Source organism: Oncorhynchus masou, chromosome 16, assembly GCF_036934945.1.
Source record: "Oncorhynchus masou masou isolate Uvic2021 chromosome 16, UVic_Omas_1.1, whole genome shotgun sequence".
NCBI lineage: Eukaryota > Metazoa > Chordata > Actinopteri > Salmoniformes > Salmonidae > Oncorhynchus > Oncorhynchus masou.
In genome coordinates, this window is record NC_088227.1 from 11,870,641 (window position 1) to 11,897,813 (window position 27,173).

General features: G+C 42.6%; 1 protein-coding gene across 1 annotated transcript; it reads right to left on the bottom strand.

The window, feature by feature from the left end:
* Positions 1–539: 539 nt before the first annotated feature.
* LOC135557472 (rho GTPase-activating protein 20-like) lies at positions 540–22,220 on the bottom strand. Its single transcript, XM_064990742.1, has 4 exons — positions 22,010–22,220; positions 9,844–9,932; positions 3,484–3,654; positions 540–1,066 (listed from the first exon to the last, which is right to left on the bottom strand). The coding sequence occupies exons 1-4, from the start codon at positions 22,115–22,117 to the stop codon at positions 904–906; spliced, it is 531 nt and encodes a 176-aa protein (XP_064846814.1). The 5' UTR covers positions 22,118–22,220; the 3' UTR covers positions 540–903.
* Between the last annotated feature and the right edge of the window lie 4,953 nt (positions 22,221–27,173).

The following is a 27,173-nucleotide window of genomic DNA, read 5'->3' on the forward strand; positions in this document are numbered from 1 at the left end:
AGTGTTATTTGACTGTTTGCTTGAGAAGAAACTGTCGGAGTCCATGACTCAGACCCCAGTAACATGACTAAATGACCCATATCTACACCAATGAAGGATAGCTATTATTACTGATCAAAACAGACACTCATTGTTACTCAATCACTATTCCATCCCCTTTCAATTGTTTTTTGTTCAATGTTGTGTCTGTTTGTCTATTTGTGACCATGCAATTTCAACACTTCCTCTTCATTTCAAAGATAGTCTTCCTGATCAAGTCCAGTGCTGTAAAGCCCCTGACATGTGATCCTAGGTCTGATGGTCAGCTTCAACACTTCCTCTTTCACCAGCCATTATCTTGTGATGGTGTAGACTGTCCTCATTTCCCTATTTCATTCATAATCTTATGGAGACCATCCAAACCAGGTCCAATGCAGCTGTTTTTATCTCAATATGAAATAATTTCTGGGTACCTTACCATGATTAAAATGGTCAAAAAGAAACAACAATAGCTTCTTGGCAAAGGGCAATTTCTCAAGCAAGAATTTTGAATAGGGAGGGGGAAAGTTTGCTGTTATTGACAGAGAGGCTTGGAACTCTGTTTCTTATTGGTCTATTAACTCATTTACCGAATAGTGATGTCACCATTGAAGGCCAAAACTCCATCCCACCAAAACAGGCTGAAATTTCAGGGGGACTTTTCAAATAGCTCTTACACTAGAAGGGCATTATCATGATTTTCACAAATTCACAATAATATTCCAACCTCATAGTGTGAAAAAAATCACGTTTTTGACTGCACTGGGCCTTTAAGAAACTCATTATGTTTTTGTGTGCACCTGCCTGCCTGAGTGTCTGCCTGCACTGTGTGTGTGCACATGTATGAGTGTGCACTCATGTATGCACACAGAGGATGGCTGTTGCTCACTGGAAGGACACCACACAGAAGGCAAGGGGCCAGGCCAGGACCAGGGACGTCCTGAGGTCAATCTCTCCCCCTTCTCCCTCTTCCTCCTCATCCTCAAAGCCATAAAGCCACAGATCTTCCAGACTCACCCTGTGCTTCAGACGGTAGCTAGCACTGGACCTAAATATGAGAGAGAGAGAGAGAGAGAGAGAGAGAGAGAGAGGATTATGTGATCATGGATGCTATATGAGGGCTAGCAGGTTGAGAATTTAGAGAGTCAGTTAATGTTTTCATCAGGCCTGACTGTATCTCAGCTCATCAAGCCGAGAAACCTGCACAATCCACTTCTCTATCCCAATGGTTGCTATAGGTACTAATGTATTCCTCATTATTGTCATCTATTTCTAAACCAGTAATTGTTTGCTTATCACTCAGAAACAGGAAATTATCTGATTTCTCTCTCTTTATGAATGCATTGTGTTCCATGATCAGCTTCCTGTGTCTGTCTGCCTGTCAGCTCGTGAGTAGGAAGGAACTCACTCAAGGCCTAGTTCACCACTTTTGATTAGCTACAATGTTGAAACTGTCACCTTGTCGCGTGTGGATCCATAGACCCACACACTTACTGTAGGCCTTGTTGAGGGAACAAGATTTTGTGTAAAGCCTAGTATCAACTGTATTGAGGATCTGTCTTCAGTCACGAGTGTGCTGTCAGAACAGCCTCAATTCGTCAGGGTATGGACTCTACAAGGTGTCGAAAGCGTTCCACAGGCATGCTGGCTAATGTTGACTCCAAAATGCTTCCATAGTTGGGTCAAGTTGGCTGGATGTCCTTTGGGTGGTGGACCATTCTTGAACTGCATTGTAGTTCTTGACACAAACCGGTGCGCCTGGCACCCTATTCCCTCCATATGAGCTGGGCTATATAGGATGCAAAATTAATGGAGGGTGGGAAGGAGAAGAGAGAGTGAAGGACTTAGGGGAGAGGAAATGGAGGTAAATCAGTTCTGTTCTCTGAAGGCAAAACTCAGACAATCTATGTGGTGTCTGTGTGTGTTGCTATGCAGACAGTATAAATAAACTCAGCAAAAAATAAACATCCTCTGCATTTATTTTCAGCAAACTTAACAAATATTTGTATGAACATAACAAGATTCAACAACTAAAACATATACTGAACAAGTTCCAGAGACATGTGACTAACAGAAATTGAAAAATGTGTCCCTGAACAATGGGGAGGTCAAAATCAAAAGTAACAGTCAGTATATGGTGTGGCCACCTGTGGCATTAACCTCTCTTGGGTAGGGGGCAGTATTTTCACGTCCGGATGAAAAATGTGCATAAGTAAACGCTACCTGCCCATAAGAAGTTAAGTACTCCAGTGCATCTCCTCCTCATGGACTGCAACAGATTTGCCAGTTTTTGCTGTGAGATGTTACCCCACTCTTCCACCAAGGCACCTGCAAGTTCCTGGACATTTCTGGGGGGAATGGCCATAGCCCTCACCCTCCGACCCAACAGGTCCCAGATGTGCTAAATTGGATTGAGATCCGGGCTCTTCTCTGGCCATGACAGAACACTGACATTCCTGTCTTGCAGGAACCCCACCCCCCTGGATGAGCAGTATGACTGGTGGCATTGTCATGCTGGAGGGTCATGTCAGGATGAGCCTGCAGGAAGGGTACCACATGAGGGAGGAGGATGTCTTCCCTGTAACGCACAGCGTTGAAATTGCCTGCAATGCCAACAAGCTCAGTCCGATGATGCTGTGACACACCGCCCCAGACCATAACGGACCCTCCACATCCAAATCAATCCCGCTCCAGAGTACAGGCCTCGGTGTAACGTTCATTCCTTCGCCGATAAACGCGAATCCGACCATCACCCCTGGTGAGACAAAACCGCGACTCGTCAGTGAAGATCACTTTTTGCCAGTCCTGTCTGGTCCAGCAACGGTGGTTTTGTGCCCATAGGCGACGTTGTTGTTGGTGATGTCTGGTGAGGACCTGCCTTACAAAAGGCCTACAAGCCCTCAGTCCAGCCTCTCTCAGCCTATTGCGGACAGTCTGAGCACTGATGGAGGGATTGTGCGTTCCTGGTGTAACTCAGACAGTTGTTGTTGCCATCCTGTACCTGTCCCGCAGGTGTGATTTTCGGATGTACGGGTGTTTTTACACGTGGTTTGTCACTACGAGGACGATTAGCTGTCCACCCTGTCTCCCTGTAGTGCTGTCTCAGGTGTCTCACAGTACGGACATTGCAATTTATTGCCCTGGCCACATCTGCAGTCCTCCTGCCTCCTTGCAGCATGCCTAAGGCACGTTCAAACAGATGAGCAGGGAACCTGGGCATCTTCATTTAGTGTTTTTCAGAGTCAGTAGACAGGCCTTTTTAGTGTCCTAAGTTTTCACAAATGGTGCATGTCTATTAATTTATGGTTCATTGAACAAGCATGGGAAACGTTTAAACCCTTTACAATGAAGATGAAGTTGTTTGGATTTTTATGAATTATCTTTGAAAGACGGGTCCTGAAAAGGGGACGTTTGAAAAGGGAGTTTATGTGTTGGTTTGTGTTCTAATCATGTTCCATATCTTACTTGAGCATGGTGATGGCGATCACGTCGCTGAAGAGGAAGAGTTGTCTCCTTCGGGTCTTCATGCCTTCTGTGATCTGAACACAGGCATCCAGGACCAGCTCCGCATTCTCACTGCTAAGACCCAGGACGAAAGGGCATTGCTCCATCGACACCCAGCACGGCGCCTCCTCCCTAGGGTAGAGAGAGTGGGGGTCACAACTATGGAGGAACTATGTTTGTGTGCCTGCATGGTACGTGTGTGGGTGGATTTAAGGGTCAGTTTTCATTTTTGCCATATGACCACATCAGATCATTTGTCATCAGAACTTCAGAATTGTTTCATACGTTTTGGGGGGCATTTTAGGTCAGTTATTTTAACACACAGGGCCTACACTACCAGCAGATCAATGTTAGGCAAGCTTTTCATGATGAATTATTTTTAAATTATAGATTTTATTATTCAGATCGACAGTGTTTTTATGCTTTATTTAGACAGCACAGAAGTTAATGGGGATGATGAGGAAAGGAGGACACAGGGATTGAACCCCGTTCTCCTTTGGGGAGGCATGAATGTAACAGCACTGGGTGTGTTACCACTACTGAACATGGGCTTAGCACAGGTTTTCATTACTGCGAGGTTGTTGTGATGTATACTGGAAATTGTATCACATATTTCCCAATGGACAAAACTGGTTATTATGACATAATTTCAAACAAATTTGCCCCTTTTTGTCCACTTTAGGGCCAGCAACAGATGAAACTATCAGGTATGGTAATGTATAAAGAGAAATATGCACAGCCACATCCAATAGGACAGAAGAACATATCAAATAAAAAATATATATGTCAGCAAATCTGGTATGCTCCTATGGTAACTTAATTAGACACAAAGCCAACGTTTCGGATATCCTAACGAAGATCCAACTCGGATCAAAAAGTTGTATTTTGTGTGTGTCTGATTAAATCACCATGGGAGCATACCAGAGTGCAGACATTTATTTTTTCTTGAACTTAGACACAGAATGAGATGACACACTTATGCAAAACGTAGAGCAAATACATATATCTTCATATTGGTGTAACGTTGTGCGCTGAGTGTTGGGAAGCTAGTTCAGGGAGTGAGTTTTTAAATAAATGCAACATAATACAAAACAAGAAACACTAACAGCACACAGACATAATACAGAAACAATAACGCCTGGGGAAGGAACCAAAGGGAGTGACATATATGGGGAAGGTAATCAGGGAGGTGATGGAGTCCAGGTGAGTCTGAAGACACGCAGGTGCGCGTAACGATGGTGACAGGTGTGCGCCATAACGAGCAGCCTGGTGACCTAGAGGCCAGAGAGGGAGCACATGACAATTGGCTTCCAGCCTGTTGCTATGACTCTCACAAGGGCATGTTGTATGAAATCAAATGCATTTAAGGACTCTGTGAAATGGTATGTGTGGCTTTGAAAGACAGTTTTCGTATTAAAGTTTGTTCTTTTATTTCCTATTACACATCAGATGAGGTTAGAACTCTCACCTCCCTCACACTCAAACACCCTCACTCTTCTCAGTTTCCCTCTGACCTTTAAACCTTTCTTGCCTCCCACAATCATTATTAACAATAAAGATGTTGCTTGTATCTCACGGAAAACAAGTAGCAATTAACATTTTACAATGTTGCTAATCTTCTTGAGAACAAAAATATATTCTCACTCATTACATAATGTTTTACAGTATAAACAAAATCATTCAGTATCATTCCCATGCTTTGTTCATTTATGGAAAACGTATAAGTTATGGCTAACTATTATTTATCTTTTATGAACATGAAGTAAATAGCATTAGAGAAATGGTTTTGAGATTTCACATTGTATTCTATGTGGAACGTATATCTTCATGTCCCTCTTTCAATGTGTGTTTTTTGTACAGATATTCAAATCGATATCACAGAGGGACTCTCCTAGGTTACACCCGCTGACCTACTTGGCCTTACCACTAAACACAGTGCCTACACGACATCACTACTTAGCATACTTCAACATTATCAGTATAGGCTTAAAGATCATATTTCCATGTCTGATATGTTCTACGTCAAAGACACTTGTCTCACCCACTGTAGTGAAACTAGCATCCGCCGCCCCCTCACTGTAGCTTAGGGTTCACTTGCTTGTGTGTTGAACGGGTGGGAGTGTGACGTCTCTGATGAAGTTAGGTTGTCTGGTTGGAGTGGACCCCACCTGTCCGTTTGTAACTGTGGTGGTCTTGGTGTGAACTACTGTTGGGGCTGATCAAAGACTGATTTTGTGTTCCAGACATCATTCAGTCATATGGAAAATTCCATAAATTAATCCACATGATGAAACCATATAAATTGTCATAACACTATTCCTTTATGAAAGGGTTTAAAAGTATTTTATAAACTCTTCATTTTTTTGTATAGTTTAAAAAACATTTGTAATACATTGGTTGAATTTGAGATGGTATAGATGGGTAGTGTCAATGGTGTAAAGTACTTAGGTAGTAATTTCAAGTATTTTTACTTAAAGTAATTTTTTGGGGTATATATTTTTTGTACTTTTACTATTTACATATATTTTTTGTACTTTTACTATTTACATATATTTTTTGTACTTTTACTATTTACATATATTTTTTGTACTTTAACCCCTTTTTTCTCCCCAATTGGTAGTTGTTACAGTTTTGTCCCATCGCTGCAACTCTCCTTACGGACTCGGGAGAGGTCAAGGTCAGAGCCATGCATCCACTAAAACACTACCCTGCTAAGCTGCAGTGCTTCTTGACACTGCTCGCATAACCCGGATGCCAGACGCACCAATGTGTCGGAGGAAACACCGTCCAGCTGGTGACCAAAGTCATCTTGTAAGCACCCGGCCCGCCACAAGGAGTTGCGAGAATGCGAAGGGACAACGAAATCGCGGCCGGCCAAACCCTTCCCTAACCCGGATGATGCTGGGCCAATTGTGCGCCGGCTCGTGGGTCTCTCGGTCACGGCCGGCTGTGACAACGTGGGATCGAACCTGGGTCTGTAGTAATGCCTCAAGCACTGCCTTAGACTGCTGCACCACTCAGGAGGCCCTACTATTTATATTTTTGACAACTTTTTATGTTACTTTACTACATTCCTAAAGAAAATAAATGTACTTTTTACCCCATACATTTCCCTTATACCCAAAACTATTCGTTACATTTTGAATGCTTAGCAGGACAAGAAAATGGAAACATTTATGCACTTAACAAGAGAACATCCATACTGCTGCTGTTCAGGTTGAATCACTTAAAACACATGCGTCATTTGTAAATGATTGTCACACCCTAACCTTAGAAAGCCTTTTTTATTCTCTATTTGGTTAGGTCAGGGTGTGACTTGGGTGGGCAAATCTGTGTTTCTATTTCTTTATTGGCCAAGTATGGTTCCCAATCAGGGGCAGCTGTTTATCGTTGTCTCTGATTGGGGATCATACTTAGGCAGCCCTTTTTCCCACCTTAGATTGTGGGAACTTGTTTTTGCATAGTTGTCTAGCCCTGCAGAACTTTACGTTCGGTTTTGTATTTTGTTGTTTTGTCGGAGTTCAGCATTAAAAATCATGAACACTTTCTACAATGCGCTTTGGTCTCATTCATCTTACGACAGACGTAACAATGATGTCTGGTTGTTGGAGTGTGCCCCTAGCTATCTGGAAATAAAAAATAAAATAGTGTTGTCTGGTTTACTTTATATAAGGAATTTAACTTTGGATACTTAAGTATATTTTAAAACAAATAATTTTATTAAATTAGTAGTTTACTGGGTGACTTTCACTTCGATATATGAGAAAAAAAATTGATGGGCATAGTTGTCAGCAACCAGTTGTCAAAGTACTGTATTAATGTGAGCCACATTAGATCAACCTTATATGGATTGTTTTTACTAGTAATCCCTTGAACCACAGGCTGGGAAGAACACTTTATGTTCGAAGACTGACCTTGAATATGTAATGTGATGGACAGTCAGTTATTGCTGGGGTTATTAGATTATTCGCCTTTGTCCTGATATTTAATATGGTTCATTAAAACAAATAAAGTAAATATCATGTTTTTTTTTGTATCTTCGCCATTCCTCACAACCCCACACTAGTTTGTTTTCTGACTTCATTTTCCATCCCCCCTAATCTGTCTGAAGAAACAGAGATCCCCGAGTCTTGAACATTGGGAGTGATGAGGGAGCCCTGAGTGGGTTTAGACAACAGCTGCCAGACCTGTGTCCCCAGTTACCGTGGAGAGTGGGCATTGCAGCCCCCTTTACACCGACTGATGTGTCACTGGGAGGCATAGTGACACCATTCAACTAGTGGTCACAGCAGGGGGAAGTTTGAGCTTATGTTTGTTCGTACAGTACCAGTCAAAAGTTGACACCTACTCATTCAAGGGTTTTTCTTAATTTTTTACTATTTTCTACATTGTAGAATGGTGAAGACATCAAAACGATTAACACATGGAATCATGTAGTAACCACAAATCAAAATGTTTTGAGATTCTTCAAAGAAGCAACCCTTTGCTTTGTTGACAGCTTTGCACACGCTTGGCATTCTCTCAACCAGCTTCACCTGGAATTCTTTCCAGCGGTCTTGAAGGAGTTCCCACGTATGCTGAGCACTTGTTGGTAGCTTTTCCATCACGCTGCGGTACATCTCATCCCAAACCATCTCAATTGGGTTGAGTGATTGTGGAGGCCAAGTCATCTGATGCAGCATTCCAACACTCTCCTTCTTGGTCAAATAGCCCTTACACAGCCTGGAGGTGTGTTTTGGGTCATTGTCCTGTTGAAAACAAATAATAGTGTGACTAAGGGCAAACCAGATGGCATGGTGTATTGCTGCAAAATGCTGTGGTAGCCATGCTGTTTAAGCGTGCCTTGAATTCTAAATCAGCAACAGCGTCACCAGCAAAGCACCCCCAAACCATCACACCTCCATGCTTCACAGTGGGACCCATACATGCGGAGATAATCCATTCACCTACTCTGCGTCTCACAAAGACACGGCGGTTGGAACCAGACCAAAGGACAGATTTCCACCAGTCTCATGGCCATTGCTCGTGTTTCTTAGCCCTTAGCAAGTCTTTTCTTATTGGCGTCCTTGAGTAGTAGTTACTTTGCAGAAATTCAACCATGAAGGCCTGATTCACGCACTCTCGTCTGAACAGATGTTGAGATGTATCTGTTAATTGAACTCAGTGAAGCATCTATTTGGGCTGCAATTTCTGAGGCAGGTAACTAATGAACTTATCCTCTGCAGCAGAGGTAGCTCTGGGTCTTCCGGTTCTGTGGTGGTTCTCATGAGGACCAGTTTCATCATAGCGCTTGATGGTTTTTGCGACTGCACTTAAAAAAATATTATTTTTAAAATATTATTTTTTTTTTAAATCCAAAAATCCAAATCAAAAAAGTCAAAATCAAAAAGGGAAACTTTCAAAGTTCTTGACATTTTCCTGATTAAGACATGAAGGTCAGTCAAAGAAATGGACTGTCATTTCTCTTTGCTTATTTGAGCCGTTTTTGCCATATGGACTTGGTCTTTTACCAAATTGGGCTCTCTTCTGTATACCACCCCTACCTAGTCACAACTGATTGGCTCAAACGCATTAAGAAATTCTATAAACTAACTTAACAAGTCACACCTGCTAATTGAAATGCATTTCAGGTGACTACCTCATGAAGCTGGTTGAGAGAATGCCAGGAGTGCACAAAGCTGTCATCAAGGCAAAGGGTGGCTATTTGAAGATCAAATATAAAATATATTTTGATTTGTTTAACACTTTTTTGGTTACTACATGATTCCATGTGTTATTTCATAGTTATGTCTTCACTATTTTTCTACAATGTAGAGAATAGTCAAATTAAGAAAAACCCTTGAATCAGTAAGTGTCCAAACTTTTGACTGGTACTGTATGTCATGTACTGTATGTATGAACGCCTATGAAATTGTGTTATAATTGCAATAAAATAATGTGTTCTTGTCTAAATTAAATGTCTCTTGGAATTACTCTTTGTGCTTTGCTTTTGAAGAAATAGTTCAACGGTAATGAATAAAGCCAAGTCTTTTTACATGTAAGTGAGGGAGGTTTAGAAGCGAAGTTCATAAATGTGTATCAAAGTGAGAAAATTCAAACAAAAAGATTGTAACGAATAGAGGTATGTCTATCCATTGAAGTTCGAAATACCTTTCTATCCCATTTCTTTCCATTGAAATCTTTTTATCCAATTTGTATCTATTGAATCTGACGAAGTGGCAGCTAGCTGTGAGTGGAGGGGCTTTCTACTGCCCCCTGAGACGGGTGGGGGCAGCAGATACTACTGTGATAACAGAGTAGAGAGGAGTAGTTCAAACTCACCTGACAGAGCACCATGGCATGCTGCCCAGAGCCTTCTCAAAAGCCAGGGATGGGGCGGAACGACGCCTCTGGGCCAAACTGCGAAGGTGCTGTGAGAGAACAGAAGGTTTGATCATAATGTTAGCATATACTGTACATTGTCACACATACATATCCCTGCCATTTCACACTTTCTCTGAGTAAGTGGATCAAATCAATCACTTCGGGGTAAACGGCACAGGAATAGAACAATGGTAAAAGGTTTGGACATTCTCAATTGGATTTCAGAAATCCATTATAGCCATATCTTTGTCTGTACAGGCTCATTATGACAAACTGGACCTATAATGGTCCTCCAAATTGACCTCATTTGGACCTCATTTGTACAGCCATCATTCAGACCAGTGTTCCTGAAACTCAGTCCTGGGTCCCCGATGAGTTTATGTTTTGGTTTGGCAAAGCTTGATTTAGACCGTTCTCGTCCAGATTGTTCTACATGAGTGCCTGGGGAAAATTGACTGACATTGTCTGTGTCCCAAATCCCACCCTATTCCCTATATAGTGCACTACCTAAGGCCAGGGCCCATATATAGGCAATAGCATGCCATTTGGGACACAGGCTCTGTCCAGCCCGTTTCCCCAGCCCCCACCCCATCACTATGGAACCAGGGCTACAGTCCCATTGTCAGGCCCACAGCATTCTAGAGCAAACTGGCTCAGGCTAAAACAATGACAGCTTGTTCAGGCATGGGAAACCTAAAACACAGCCTCCCTAATTCACCACCCTCATCTGCCGCTCTATATTCTTTGTTAGAAACGAATGAGGGTTCGTGTTGACAATGTGTGACGACGAACTCGCAACATGAATGCCCCTGTGCACCATTCAATTTTGTGTCAAACTTATAAAGTCACCACACAGAGCTTTGGAGGAGTCACATAGGATGAAAGCGGTGTTCAAATTTACAGTAGGCAAAATATATCTGAACTTACAAATGCTATAAATATAGTAGGCATGATGGGTTTTGTATTATTTGGCCTACCATACTCTACAAACAGAATGGTCAAGAAAGGTCCAATTGGTTTGGATAGTCATTCTCCTGTTGTCCTACTCACCTCCCCAGTCAAACAACCACATATGGATTTCCTCATTCCATCTTGAAAAAGGCTATCTCTTTTCCTGGAGCACAACCTTTCTGGGAGAAATTTGACACTTCAGGCACTAGAAAACAGCCTTACCCGCATACCAAAGCCATCAATGACATATGTTCCAATCAGAAAGGTCAAAGGTGAAATAAGTAGAGCCTGTTCAAATTATAATGGCTTAGCAGATAAAAGACAAACAATATTTATCGGCTTAAAGAGCCTGTAAATATTAACAATGTGCGCTGAGAGTCGGGAAGCAAGTTCAGGAAGTGAGTGTTTCAATAAAATTAGAGTTACCAGCCTCAGAAATTATAGCCCAAATAACTGCTTCACAGAGTTCAAGTAACAGACACACCTCAACATCAACTGTTCAGAGGAGACTGCGTGAATCAAGCCTTCATGGTTGAATTGCTGCAAAGAAACCACTACTAAAGGACACTAATAAGACAAAGAGACTTGCTTGGGCCAAGAAACACGAGCAATGGCCATTAAACCGGTGTAAATCTGTCCTTTGATCTGAGTCCAAATTTGAGATTTTTTGTTCCAACTGCCGTGTCTCTGTGAGATGCAGAGTAGGTGAATGGATGATCTCTGCATGTGTGGTTCCCACATGAAGCATGGAGGAGGAGGTGTGATGTTGCTTTGCCTCAGCAGGCTCATCAGGCTCCCACACCACAGCGAGATCATCAGGCTTTCACGCCTCAGCTGGATCGTCAGGATCCCACGCCTCAGCCGGCTTGTTGTGATTCTACGCCAACGGCCGGCTAGTCCAGCGCCCATGCCTCGCCCGGCCCGTCAGCGGGTGGCGCCCCTAGAGGGGGGATTACTGTCACGCCTGATCCCGTTTGCCCTCTCATCTGTCTGCACTCATTGGACTCACCTGGACTCCTTCACGTTTTGATTGCCTTACCTATATCTGTCTGTTTTATCCCTGTGTCAGCATTATTGTCATTTTGTTTTCCCCTGTTCCTGTTCATGTTCACTCCCTGTACTTGCTTCTCGTCTCCAGCATCTGTCCTCACAGATTACATTGAGATTGAGAGTGTCACTGGCCTACACACAATACCCCATAATGTTAAAGGGGAATTATGTTTTTAGTCATGTTTACAGATTCATTCAAAATAAAAAGTTGAAATGTCTTGATTCAGTAAGTATTCAACCCCTTTGTTATGGCTGTCAGGATTTGGCCAGGGTTGTTCCGGTTTTTGGTCACTAGATGCCCCCATTGTGCTTTTTGACCCTTTTGTTTTCCCTTGTTCCCCGTTATTATTTGCACCTGTGCCTCGTTTCCCCTGATTGTATTTAAACCCTTAGTTTTCCTCAGTTCTTTGCTCTGTGTTTGTATGTTAGCGCCCAGCCCTAGTATGCTGTGGACTCTATTTATTTTTGAGTATCTTTTGAGGCTTTTTCATGCGATACCTACCACCTTGTGGATTTACCTTTTTGTCTTGGAGGATTAGCTTTGTTCTCGTGGAATTCCTTTTGACATTGTGGAGTTATGTGTGCCTGAAGGACTTTCCTTTTGAACTTCATTAAATACACCGTCTCAAGTACTGCTGTGTCTGCCTCATCTTCCGGGTTCTGCTGACTATTCGTGGCTCAGTTGGTTAAGTGACTTTTTCTCACTCTGGAGACCCGGGTTCGTAACCGGGTCCTGACAATGGCAAGCCTAAATAAGTTCAGGAGTAAAAATTTGCTTAACAAGTCACAAATTGCATGGGCTCTGTGCACAATTCTCATACCCTGACCAAAGATCCTTTTTATTCTCTATTTTGGTCAGGTTGGGGTGTGACTAGGGTGGGTAATCTAGGGTGTTTATTTCTATGTTGGCCTGGTATGGTTCCCAATCAGAGGCAGCTGTTTATCGTTGTCTCTGATTGGGGATCATATTTAGGCAGCCATTTCCCCACTCTGTTTTGTGGGATCTTGTTCTTGTGTAGTTGCCTGTTAGCACTTCATTGACATGTTTCATTTTTGTTTTGTTTTGTGCATTTCACTTCAATAGATATGTGGGACCCATATCACGCTGCGCCTTGGTCCGAATGTTCTTACGGCCATCGTGACAGCAATAATAGTGTTTAACATGATTTTTGAATGACCACCTAATCATTGTACCCCACACATGCAATTATCTGTGAGGTCCCTCAGTCGAACAGTGAATTTCAATCATAGATTTAACCACAGCATGGTAGTGGCTGCATCATGTTATGGGTATGTTTGTCAAAGAGCTAAGCACAGGCAAAATCCTAGAGGAAAACCTGGTTCAGTCTGCTTTCCCAGAGACACTGGTAGACAAATTCACCTTTCAGCAGGACAATAACCTAAAAAACAAGGCCAAATATACGCCGGAGTTGCTTACCAAGATGACATTGAATGTTTCTGAGAGGCCTAGTTACAGTTTTGACTTAAATCGGCTTGAAAATTGCTGTCTAGCAATGATCACAAATAACTTGACAGAGCTTAAAAGAAATAAAATAATAATGTGCAAATATTGTACAATCCAGAGACTTACAGAGAAAGACTGCTGTAATCGCTGCCAAGCGTGATTCTAACATGAATTGACTCATGGGTGTGAATACTTATGTAAATGAGATATTTCTGTACTTCATTTTCAATACATTTGCAAAAATGTCTCAACATGTTTTCTCTTTATTATGGGCTATTGTGTGTAGATGTGTGAGAAAACATGTATTTGATCCATTTTGAATTCGGGCCATAACAAAACAAAATGTGGAATAAGTCAAGGGGTATGGATATTTTCTGAATGCACTGTATGTATTAGATGAAGGTGAACACAAGAGACAGAAAGCAGTACCGAATGTTGTATTGTAAATTGTGATTACTATGTTTGTTGGAAAAATCGAGGCCCAATGTTCCTTTATAAAATGTAAATGTGAAGGACAGTCATTCTAGGCCTATCATAAATTCAATATCGATGCCTGTAAAAGAAGGCTTTTCTAATGGCATCTTGTGAAGGACAAACCAGAAAAATAATAAGGACAAAGCAATGAACAAAATAAGGAAAAAGCTAGGGAAAAAACGAGGACATCTACCCCTTCCAGGCTGTATCACAACTGACCGTGATCGGTAGTCCCATAGTGCGGCGCACAATTGGCCCAGCATTGTCCGGTTTTGGTTGGGGTAGACCGTAGTTGTAAATAAGAATGTATTCTTAACTTGCCTAGTTAAATAAAGGTTAAAATAAATACAAATTAATGAAAAGAATACTCTCCAAAATCTTGTCAACAAACCGAACATAATAACGTCCCTGATATTTTTTAAGACATTGAACATACATGTTCATGCATTATTATCATCTACCCCTCCATAGAAAATAACAATGACAAAAAGGTTGTAGCATAGTTGAATAAACTATGTCACGAGATTGCCTACCTGGTATAAGAATGAAGACATCACTACAGTGTTCATCGTTCGAGCTGGGATGGCTTTGAACCGTGAAACCTGTATGATTATTATTTATTATTAAAGCGAGTTAAACGAGAACCAGGACTATTTATTTAATTCAACAACACATTTATGGCGATGAGAGATGAAAGACTGTTAACATGTACGTGAAGCCTTTGTGAAAGAGGAGGAAGTGTTAGGCTTTGAGGAAAAGCCTCCTTTACCAGCTAGCTACGTAGCTAGTTCTGGTCTTCAAAAAGCAAGGTAAACAGTGGTGGACAGAGGAACAAATGAGGCAACAGCCCTGGGTCACAGAGCGGTGGTTGTGGATAAAGACAAGAACGCTATATGCTTGGGACCTTGTCTTTGGAAGTCCGGCGAGCTGGTTGGGGAAGACAGGGAGAAATGTATTGGTCTCAGTCCTATACAGCTCCAAAATTGTCAGAATTGTTGTGGATGAAGTTCATATGATCTACATACGGTATGCACAATGACCTAGAACTGTACTTCGACAGTATAGAATGACACTGTGATGGATAGAATGTCGGAATGGAAATTATAGTGATGACACAATGATTGATTGGTTGAATGATTGATTGAAAGTTTTGTATTTGTACAAACATAATGAGTAAGAAGTGTTTGTTTGCATGAAATGTTTGCATGATAAACCTATGAGACATTGAGTAGCCTAAATACAGTGATAGTACTGCATCATAAATGACTGGATGACTGGCAGCATAAGGGCTGAAAGAGGCACTACAGAAAGTATTTTTACTGAATTAAATGGGAACACCACACATTTTCTTGGGCAAGAACTACTAGCATAGGGCCTCCCAGGTGGTGCAGGGGTCTAGGGCACTGCATCGCAGCGCTAGCTGTGCCACCAGAGACTCTGGGTTCGCGCCCAGGCTCTGTCGCAGCTGGCCGTGACTGGGAGGTCCTATGGCCATCACCACTCAGAGATTGTTTCACTTTGAAGACACTATGTAAAACAAAAAGATGACAAAAATATACTTTAAACTAGATGTACCAGGACTCCCGCGTGGCGCAGCGGTCTCAGGCACTGCTGTGCTTGAGGCATCACTACAGATCTGGGTTTGATCCCAGGCTGTGTCGCAGCTGGCCACCGACCGGGAGACCCATGAGGTGGTGTGCAATTGCATCCAGGTTAGAGGAGGGTTTGGCTGGCCAGGATGTCCTTGTCCCTCTAGCGACTCCTGTGGCAGGCTGGGCGCTAACATGGTTGCCAGTTGTACGGTGTTTCTTCCAACACATTGGTGCGGCTGGCTTCCGGGTTAAGCGAGCAGTGTGTCAGGAAGCAGTATGGCTTGGTATTGTCATGTTTCAGAGGATGCATGGCTCTTAAACTTTGCCTGCCTGTACAGGAGTTGGAGTGATGGGAAAAGACTGTAACTACCAATTGGATATTACGAAATTGGGGTAAAAAGTAATTTTTTTAAACATTAAAAAATCTAGATGTATGAACAGTAGTGATTAGTGACACAAGCCCAGTAGGACTTGGAGCTATATTGCTACAGTAAAATGGACAGGTCAGGCCAATTTCTTACAAGTCGTTCACTGACCTCTACAGAGAGAAGATACTCTCAGATTGAGCAAGAGGCCCTTGGATGCCTATGGGCAGTAGAACACTTTGGAACTTTTCTAAATGGAGTCAAGTTTTGACTAAAAAACACAAGACACTGATCTACATGGTCAATCCAGAGAGGTTGAGTCTGTGTCTGACGAGAATTCAAAGACTTGAACTTAGACTACAACCATTTTTTATATAAAAAAAATTAACCTTTATTATCAAGTCGTTTCAGAAGAAATTCTTATTTACAATGGCGGCCTACACCCGCCAAACCCAGACAACGCTGGGCCAATTGTGCGCCACCCTATGGAACTCCCAAACATGGCCAGTTATGATACAGCCTGGATTCGAACCAGGGTGTCTATAGTGACACTTCTAGCACTGAAATGCAGTGCATTAGACCGCTGTGCCACTCGGGAGCCCAAAACCATATAACTACAAGTTTGAGCACATCACGAAAAAGACAAACGTTGCCGATTCATTATCTCGACTTCCCTTACCTTAAACTGAAAAAATTGATAAGTCGACGATTATGTGCAAAGAGTGCTTTCAGTTAGCACACACGACTTACCTACAGTGAGTATTGTAAAGAAGCAACGAAACAGGATGAAGTCTTGAAACTGTGGAAAATGTCCAAATCCATGTCATTTGTCTTTCTTTTCTAAATTACATTTGTAAAATCAAGTTGGTCCTGCAATGTTGTAAATAGCAAGGTGTGGGGACCAAAAGTTTTAAAATGTCAACTTATTTTAGAAGAAATAAGGAATTCTTTAAGAAAAGTGTAAGGGCGCCAATATATTTGGCCACGACTGTACTTACCATAATTTACTATTACACCTCTTACCCACAAACTGTCATATCTGACATACAGTATCTTCAAATGCAGTGTATTCAGAGATATTGAACGTCTTTTCACGCTTTAGATACCCCCTAGAGGTGGTTACAGATAATGGCAGACAATTCGTTGGACAGACTTAAAACTGTCTTATCCTAAGAGCAATGGGAAAATCGAGTGATTCCATTAATACCCTTAAGAAAGCCTTGAGAACAGCCAAAAGTGAAGGGAAGAGCTGGAAAGAGGAGCTACCAAATATTCTAGTCTATTGCTCAACACCTCATAATACTTCAGGAGAAACACCAGCCTTTCTCGTGTTTGGAAGAGACAATCGAACAAAGTTGCCAAGCATTGAGAAGATACTGGAATAAACTAAAAGCAAAAGACAATCAAAATCACTACAAAACCTACCAACAGAAAATAAAACAATATGCTGACAAAACAAACAGAGCCAAAGAACACAACTTTGATGTTGGAGACATTGTGCACATCGCAAGTACGGTGAATGGATGCCAAGTTCCGAGAGACACGCTTAGTTGCATGTTACTGAGACACACCTAAGACAACTCATTTGAACAAGTGAGCACAGAAGATGGCTATAAACTCATCAGGAATGTCAAACACTTTTGACACACTCTTTTGCAACTTGTTTTTAGCGTTCCAGAACATGCCAATGACTCAGCCATGGAAGCCGTGGAAGTACATAACGCCATGGAACTATCAGAAGTGACTACCAGGAGTGGTAGATTTGTGAAAAAGACAAAAAAAATCTAAAGAACTGAGATAAAATAAGATTTGTTTCCAAAGAGTTCCATAAATTACTGTTGAATGTTGATATAGAAGCACTGAAAATTACGATTGAAACTTTGGTTTATGTTTAAAAACAGGTTGTGAAAAAAATTAAACAAAGTACTTACCTGTAATGTAAAAGAAAATAGTATTTAATTTGTGTAAGCTACTGAAACAGGAATATCAAATTTATTGTCAAAGTTGTGGACTTCAATTCTAACAAGGGAAAGTATGTAGTATAGTTGAATAGACCATATCACGAGAAGACCTACCTGTTATAAGAATGAAGACGTGACTAGAACGTTAGAGCAAGAATGGCTTTGAACCGCGAAACCTGTATGATTATTAGTTGTTATTAAAGTGAGTTAAACGAAAACCACGACTACTACTTTAATTCAACAACACAACAATGGTTTTAGTGGACCAACTTTATCCAGGTTAGACGTAATCACAGGAAAATAAAATATTTCTCTGTCATCAAAAAGAAAACCAATTTAAAAAAACAAAGTGTGGCATTGTGATTATCTGGCCGTCATCTTGTTTTTGACAGACTGTCCTACTTTGATTACCTCTCCCCACAAACAGACCTTACAGAAACTGGATTACGGCCGACCAAGGAGAAAGGAAGAAAAATGCTGGATAGACACTCCCTATGAGGAGTTTTGGGCTGGAAGTAAACGTCAATCACCAAGACAAGGATATACAACAAAGCAACCCTCGCCGTTTTACTCTCTGGCACCCTACCTTAGAGAGGTGCCCTCTTTTCCAGCAAGGCCACATCAGAGCAGCAGACTAGTTCACAAATTTACCCACTGACAGACCCACATTGGCCATATATAGCTACCTCGCGTGAACCACTTTCGTCAGAGAACCAGCCCCCACATTCACAATCATGAACGTGAATCATGTTCACTTGAGTGTAGGTCACTGAACACTAAACAAGAAGACCCATTCATCCAACCCATTGATGAGCTCTAGGCCACTGCATCATTCATTACAGGCCCTGCACCTATAATGATTGGATAAAAGGTCAAAGGTCTCAGGTCGTCTTGTGACTCAGCTCTCTTGGGTGTTCTTGTGCCTTGTGTTCTGAAAATGCCTAACACTAGTGTGTACACCCTTATGTTATACTAGGGAAATTGTGTTTCCATATCTAGGGCTGACAGCTAGGACTTGTGAAGAGCAGAATCAACAACCTCTGCATAATCAAAATGGTTGCTTTGTGAGAAGGTATTCAAGTTCACAGTTAACCATTGCTATGTAAATACTGGCTGATAAGTAGTGGCTTTGGCCCCAAAAGAGAGCAGGTCTGCCAGAACCATGGCCCAAACATGGGTGTGGGCCCATGTCGATGGAAACGGAAAAGTTTGGGTAAAACACTGGGGTAAATCCTGTTTGGAAATGTGCCATCAGAGAGTTCAGGGTCATGTTCAGAGGGGAGAAAATATTTTGAAATTAAATTAAACGTGGTGCTACCTGGACTTTTTAAATCTGAAAAAATTGCTTTGTTTTCGTGACCAAAAACTGTTTTTTCTTGCCTGATGTATTGCAGGTATGCACAAAACATTGCCATGCCCATCACAACAGTTCAGAAGGTGCTGTTAGAGCTAGTGTTGTGTTTGAGACCACCTAAAGTGAGACCGATTCAAGACCAAGACTGGAGCAAATCGAGTCCGAGTCAAGACCAAGACCGGGGGGGAGAGGGGTCTGAGATCATCAAGACCGAGACCAGAAAAATGCGAGTCCAATTCAAGACCATGATTGTAATTGTGTCAAATATCCACCATAATAACAGTTCAAAACAACATATTTACTTTTTCAGCCTGGGACCCAAATAAACAATTCTGTGTTTTCCTGGGACCCAAGCTCATGAAAACCTACCCCCTTTTGGGAGTCCTAAGCAAAATTCTGTTGGGGGGGGTCCCCCACCTCGCGGACCAAACATTTTAGTGGCCCCCCTCGACAGGGGAGATAAAATGCTGCAATTATAAAGCAAGTTTTCTGCAAGTCAACACATCTTTTCCCTGGGGCTGAGAGAACAATTGTATTAAAAAAATTGACAATTTTACTAATTTTGCTACATGGTGGAGAGAAATCTTAAATACCAAATGTCAATGCCAGTATTCTGTTGGCATCCTGGAAAAAAGCACACTTTTTCATGAAACTTTCATAGCACATCAACAGCAGATGGAATTTACTACTTTCAATTTGTGAGAAGAAAAACGTTGAAATACGCAAAAATAGAGTTACAAGGTTTTCCCAAGATGCCAACATACACTACATGACCAAAGTGTGTGGACACCTGCTCGTCGAACATCTCATTCCAAATTCATGGGCTTTAATATGGAGTTGTTACCCCTTTTATTGCTATAACAGCCTCCACTCTTCTGGGAAGGCTTTCCACGAGATGTTGGAACATTGCTGCAGGGACTTGCTTCCATTCAGCCCCAAGAGCATTAGTGAGGTTGGGCACTGACGTTGGGAAATTAGGCCTGGCTCGCAATTGGCATTCCAATTCATCTCAAAGGTGTTCGATGGGGTTGAGGTCAGGGCTCTGTGCAGGCCAGTCAAGTTCTTCCACACTTATCTCGACAAACCATCTCTGTATGGACCTCGCTTTGTGCACGGGGACATTGTCACGCTGAAACAGAAAAGGTCCTTCCCCAAACTGTTGCAACAAAGTTGGAAGCACAACATCCTCTAGAATGTCTTTGTATGCTGTAGCATTAAGATTTCCCTTCACTGGAACTAAGGGACCTAGCCCGAACCATGAAAAATAGCCCCAGACCATTATTCCTCATCCACCAAACTTTACAGTTGGCACTAAGCATTGGTGCAGGTAGCATTCTCCTAACATCCATCAAACCCAGATTGGTCCGTCGGACTGCCAGATTGCGAAGTGTGATTCATCACTCCAGCCGATGCTTGGCATTGCGCATGGTGATCTTATGCTTGGGTGCGGCTGCTCGGCTATGGAAACCCATTTCATGAAGCTACCGACGAACAGTTCTTGTGCTGACGTTGCATCCAGGGGCAGTTTGGAACTCAGTAGTGAGTGTTGCAACCGAGGACAGACGATTTTTACGCCCTACGCACTTCAGCACTCGACGGTCCCATTCTTTGAGCTTGTGTGGCCTACAACTTCATGGGCTCGCCGTTGTTGCTCTTCGACGTTTCCACTTCACAATAAAAGCACTTACAGGGGCAGGTCTAGCAGGGCAGAAATTTGACAAACTGACTTGTTCGAATGGTGGCACCCTATGACGGCCCCACGTTGAAAGTCACTGAGCTCTTCTGTAAGGCCATTCTACTGCCAATGTTTGCATATGGAGATTGCATGGCTGTGTGCTAAATTTTATACACCTGTCAGCAACGGTTGTGGCTGAAATAGCCGAATCCATTAATTTACTTTAATACTTTTGTACATATTGTGTAGCATTTGATTCTGATTCAGACAGGGAGAAATTATTCACACACCTCAGCTCTGTGGCTGAGCTGAGGTGTGGGAGATCTCTTCCTCTCGACTGAGCCCAGTCACAGCATGGTGTGCGTGGAGATGTACATAAGGCCCTACTGTCACACACAGGTTAGGGTGGAGAGGTCACCCTCTCCAAATGCTTTTGCAAAGTTATCCAAAGATTCCAGGGTGTGGCAGGGTGTGGCAGTGTGTGTTTGCTTGCATCCATGACAAACAGGATTGTTTATGAGTTTTGTCTGTGTAGCAATTAGTCCATTTTTCTGTTGATAATGATGCAAAAGGCTGTTGTTTGAAAATATGGTCAAATAACTTCGCCTCTGTGATGTCTTTGTCTTTCTAATTGAATGTCAAGCCAATTATGCAGGATAAATCTTTTGACAAAAATGGCGCAATTGAAAACAATGCATATAGCCATCACATGGCAACACCAATGAAGCCATTATGATTTGACCCTTGCCATATCAATACCCTATATTCAGCTGTCAGAGCAGCTGACAGATCACTGAACCTGTTCATAGCTCATCTGTAGATAGCCCATCCAGTCTACCACATCCTCATACTGCATTTATTTATTTATCTTGCTCCTTTGCACCCCAGTATCTCTACTTGCACATTCATCTTCTGCACATTCTACCATCCAGTGTTTAATTGCTATATTGTAATTACTTCGCCACCATGGCCTATTTATTGCCTTACCTCTCTTATCCTACCTCATTTGCACATGCTGTATATAGATTTTTTTACTGTATTTTTGATTGTATGTTTGTTTATTCCATGTGTAACTCTGTGTTGTTGTATGTGTCGAACTGCTTTGCTTTATCTTGGCCAGGTCGCAGTTGCAAATGAGAACTTGTTCTCAACTAGCCTACCTGGTTAAATATCTGCACCACTCAAAATTTAACCATGAAGGCTACAAAGACTCCTACTAAAGTTGGTTAGTACTCACCGGATGTAGTCCTAAAGCCGCAGCTTCGTCATAGCTTCCCCTCCTCATCACCGCTATCCCAAGATCTTCCAATGTTCGTGTTCTTGGAGCTTCCATGTCTGTGTCCATGTATCCCTGTCTGTGTTCCTGTCCAGTCTGTATGTGGAGCGGAGTGCAGGGGAACAGTGTTGGGACTTGTGAGAGTAGAATAGTGGGGCTCTACAGTACACAGGAGGGGCACAGGGTCCTACCGACTGGCTTTTTCAGCTAGCGCTAATGAGGGTTTAGAACAATGGAGGCCTGCCGGACAAAGAAGGAAACAGGGTTCTGCTTGACCTTGGCCTGTTGGACCCCCCCCGTCATCCCTCCATCTCTATGCTCTGACAGGCTTCCTGTAGTAATGAGATCGCTGGGCGTCCCACCAAAGTGCTCGCCCCTAGTTTCAGGCTAACAAGAAGGCACGGCCGTGACAACCAGCCCCAACAATATCTCAGGAAAGAAGGGGGTCACACACACATGAAAAGGCACACATGCACACAACCTTTCAGGTCTGGATGTGTTTGTGTGAATTGGAGTGTGATATGATGGAAAATATCCTATCGCAGTAGATTCAAAGCCAGGAGGTTACATGACTATTTTCCACTGGGGTTATGCCGATTTTTACATCCAAATAGCTATTATGATTCTACCCTCTCACTCGACCTTTGCTAAGATTTCCCATGGGAACCAAGCTTCAGTGTCATCATCATTAGGCAGATGAATTCAGAAGGTAGATTCAGATCTGAACCCTGATCACCAAAGAGGATATGGATGACTTGAGTCTGACATCCCTAATATGGAAGTGTATAGGAATGCAAAGAAATGTATTATCACCAATCACATCTTTCCTTGACAAGCCAAGATTTCTGAAATTCACTGAAGCAATTTCTCTACAAACATGACAGTGTCATATCAAACAAATATTGGGTGCAATATGCCAATAACACATTTGACAGAAACCATGTAAAAGTTATTGTTATGCACACTACATGCCAACAAACAGCCTTTCCATGTCTTATGGGAAAAAAACGATAATGCCAATGCTTCCATTGGATAATACAAAAGTGCAGCACGTAGACAATCACGAGCGTGTCAGAGTTTTCATGTCTGGCTTGATCAAAGCTGCTTTAGAGACTGGCAGTGATACATGAGTTTCGTAAAAATACTGTGATGCTCCACTTCGTTCCCTTGGGCATGGAGCTTCTAATGCCGTGTGCACACAGGTTATTTGCCGTTGGGTACATTTGACTTAATCTTCACAATTCATGCGCCGCATCACAACCCAAAAAATAAAATTACAAATTAACAAATTCTTCGGCGGTTTACAACTGGTACTGCACGGCAATGCAACACACAAATTGAGGAAATCCAATGCATTCGACACACTGCACACACATTGTAGATAAGTCGCAGCGGTGTGGTTTAACTCCCAATGAAATTAATAGACTTCTGTCGGAACACATACAGTTCGACGCAACAGGTGTGCAAAAGGCTTGACTCTGGCAGTTTTAGAGGTTAACTCAAGTGTACATTTCCATGGTAATGTAGAATGTTCGTTGAAATTATGCTAACTGATGTGGCTCATGTAATGGAATGTACTTTCTGTTATGTCAGATGAATTGATTCAACAAATCACGCCACAGATTGATGCATTATTTAATTTACCATTCAGTGTTGCCAACTTATCGACTTTGTCAATAGATTTAGCAAGTTTTTAATGTAAATAAGTAAAATAAAATCTAATTGATTTATATAGCCCTTCGTACATCAGCTGATATCTCAAAGTGCTGTACAGAAACCCAGCCTAAAACCCCAAACAGCAAGCAATGCAGGTGTAGAAGCACGGTGGCTAGGAAAAACTCCCCAGAAAGGCCAAAACCTAGGAGGAAACCGAGAGAGGAACCAGGCTATGAGGGATGGGCAGTCCTCTTCTGGCTGTGCCGGGTGGAGATTATAACAGAACATGGCCAAGATGTTCAAATGTTCATAAATGACCAGCATGGTCAAATAATAATAATCACAGGCAGAACAGTTGAAACTGGAGCAGCAGCACGGCCAGGTGGACTGGGGACAGCAAGTAGTCATCATGCCAGGTAGTCCTGAGGCATGGTCCTAGGGCTCACGTCCGCCGAGAGAGAGAAAGAAAGAGAGAATTAGAGAGAGCATACTTAAATTCACACAGGACACCGGATAAGACAGGAGAAGTACTCAAGATATAACAAACTGACCCTAGCCCCCCGACACATAAACTACTGCAGCATAAATACTGGAGGCTGAGACAGGAGGGGTCAGGAGACACTGTGGCCCCATCCGATGATACCCCCGGACTGGGCCAAACAGGAAGGATATAACTCCACCCACTTTGCCAAAGCACAGCCCCCACACCACAGCCCCCACAACCACCAACTTACCATCCTGAGACAAGGCCGAGTATAGCCCACAAAGATCTCCGCCACGACACAACCCAAGGGGGGTCGCCAACCCAGACAGGAAGATCACATCAGTGACTCAACCCACTCAAGTGACGCACCCCTCCTAGGGACGGCATGAAAGATCACCAGTAAGCCAGTGACTCAGCCCCTGTAATAGTGTTAGAGGCAGAGAATCCCAGTGGAAAGAGGGGAACCAGCCAGGCAGAGACAGCAAGGGCAGTTCGTTGCTCCAGAGCCTTTCCGTTCACCTTCACACTCCTGGGCCAGACTACACTCAATCATATGACCCACTGAAGAGATGAGTCTTCAGTAAAGACTTAAAGGTTGAGACCGAATTTGCATCTCTCACATGGGTAGGCAGACCATTCCATAAAAATTGAGCTCTGTAGGAGAAAGCCCTGCCTCCAGCTGTTTGCCTAGAAATTCTAGGGACAATTAGGAGGCCTGCGTCTTGGGACCGTAGCGTACGTGTAGGTATGTACGGCAGGACCAAATCAGAGAGATAGGTAGGAGCAAGCCCATGTAATGCTTTGTAGGTTAGTAGTAAAACCTTGAAATCAGCCCTTGCCTTGTCAGGAAGCCAGTGTAGGGAGGCTAGCACTGGAGTAATATGATCAAATTTTTTGGTTCTAGTCAGGCTTCCAGCAGCCGTATTTAGCACTAACTGAAGTTTATTTAGTGCTTTATCCGGGTAGCCGGAAAGTAGAGCATTGCGGTAGTCTAACCTAGAAGTAACAAAAGCATGGATTAATTTTTCTGCATCATTTTTGGACAGAAGGTTTCTGATTTTTGCAATGTTACGTAGATGGAAAAAAGCTGTCCTTGAAACAGTCTTCATATGTTCGTCAAAAGAGAGAGCAGGGTCCAGAGTAACGTTGAGGTCCTTCACAGTTTTATTTGAGACAACTCTACAACCATTAAGATTAATTGTCAGATTCAACAGAAGATCTCTTTGTTTCTTGGGACCTAGAACAAGCATCTCTGTTTTGTCCGAGTTTAAAAGTAGAAAGTTTGCAGCCATCCACTTCCTTATGTCTGAAAAACAGGCTTCTAGCGAGGGCAATTTTGGGGCTTCACCATGTTTCATTGAAATGTACAGCTGTGTGTCATCCGCATAGCAGTGAAAGTTAACATTATGTTTTCGAATGACTGTAAATGACTGTGACAATGAGTAGGTCCAGAGACATGTTGGACAAAACCCACTGAGTCGATGATGGCTCCGAAAGCCTTTTGGAGTGGGTCTGTGGACTTTTCCATGTGAATATTAAAGTCACCAAAAATGTGAATATTATCTGCTATGACTACAAGGTCCGATAGGAATTCAGGGAACTCAATGAGGAACGCTGTATATGGCCCAGGAGGCCTGTAAACAGTAGCTATAAAAAGTGATTGAGTAGGCTGCATAGATTTCATGACTAGAAGCTCAAAAGACGAAAATGTCATTTTTTTTTTGTAAATTTAAATTTGCTATCGTAAATGTTAGCAACACCTCCGCCTTTGCGGGATGCACGGGGGATATGGTCACTAGTGTAGCCAGAAGGTGAGGCCTCATTTAACACAGTAAATTCATCAGGCTTAAGCCATGTTTCAGTCAGGCCAATCACATCAAGATTATGATCAGTGATTAGTTCATTGACTATAATTGCCTTTGAAGTAAGGGATCTAACAAGTAGCCCTATTTTGAGATGTGAGGTATCACGATCTCTTTCAATAATGACAGGAATGGAGGAGGTCTTTATCCTAGTGAGATTGCTAAGGCGAACACCGCCATGTTCAGTTTTGCCCAACCTAGGTCGAGGCACAGACACGATCTCAATGGGGATAGCTGAGCTGACTACACTGACTGTGCTAGTGGCAGACTCTACTAAGATGGCAGGCTGGCTAACAGCCTGCTGCCTGGCCTGCACCCTATTTCATTGTGGAGCTAGAGGAGTTAGAGCCCTGTCTATGTTGGTAGATAAGATGAGAGCACCCCTCCAGCTAGGATGGAGTCCGTCACCCATCAGCAGGTCAGGCTTGGTCCTGTTTGTGGGTGAGTCCCAGAAAGAGGGCCAATTATCTAAATATTCTATCTTTTGGTAGGGGCAGAAAACAGTTTTCAACCAGCGATTTAGTTGTGAGTCTCTGCTGTAGAGCTCATCACTCCCCCTAACTAAATGCATGGTCTTCAACCGATCGTTGCCTGCACCTGCCCGCCTGTCCAACATCACTACTCTGGACGGTTCTGACTTAGAATATGTGGACAACTACAAATACCTAGGTGTCTGGTTAGACTGTAAACTCTCCTTCCAGACTCACATCAAACATCTCCAATCCAAAGTTAAATCTAGAATTGGCTTTCTATTTCTCAACAAAGCATCCTTCACTCATGCTGCCAAACATACCCTTGTAAAACTGACCATCATACCGATCCTCGACTTCAGCGATGTCATTTACAAAATAGCCTCCAATACCCTACTCAATAAATTGCATGCAGTCTATCACAGTGCCATCCGTTTTGTCACCAAAGCCCCATATACTACCCACCACTGCGACCTGTACGCTCTCGTTGGTTGGCCCTCGCTTCATACTCGTCGCCAAACCCACTAGCTCCAGGTCATCTACAAGACCCTGCTAGGTAAAGTCCCCCCTTATCTCAGCTTGCTGGTCATCATAGCAGCACCCACCTGTAGCACGCACTCCAGCAGGTATATTTCTCTGGTCACCCCCAAAAC

Bases quoted from the DNA above. Each gene is read 5' to 3' on its own strand.
- LOC135557472 (XM_064990742.1), bottom strand. From the start codon at position 22,117: ATGGACACAGACATGGAAGCTCCAAGAACACGAACATTGGAAGATCTT. The intron at 9,933-22,009 runs GTGAGTACTAAC...GTTCTCTCACAG, and splicing joins CGGCTTTAGGACTACATCCG to CACCTTCGCAGTTTGGCCCA. The intron at 3,655-9,843 runs GTGAGTTTGAAC...TCTCTACCCTAG, and splicing joins ATGCCATGGTGCTCTGTCAG to GGAGGAGGCGCCGTGCTGGG.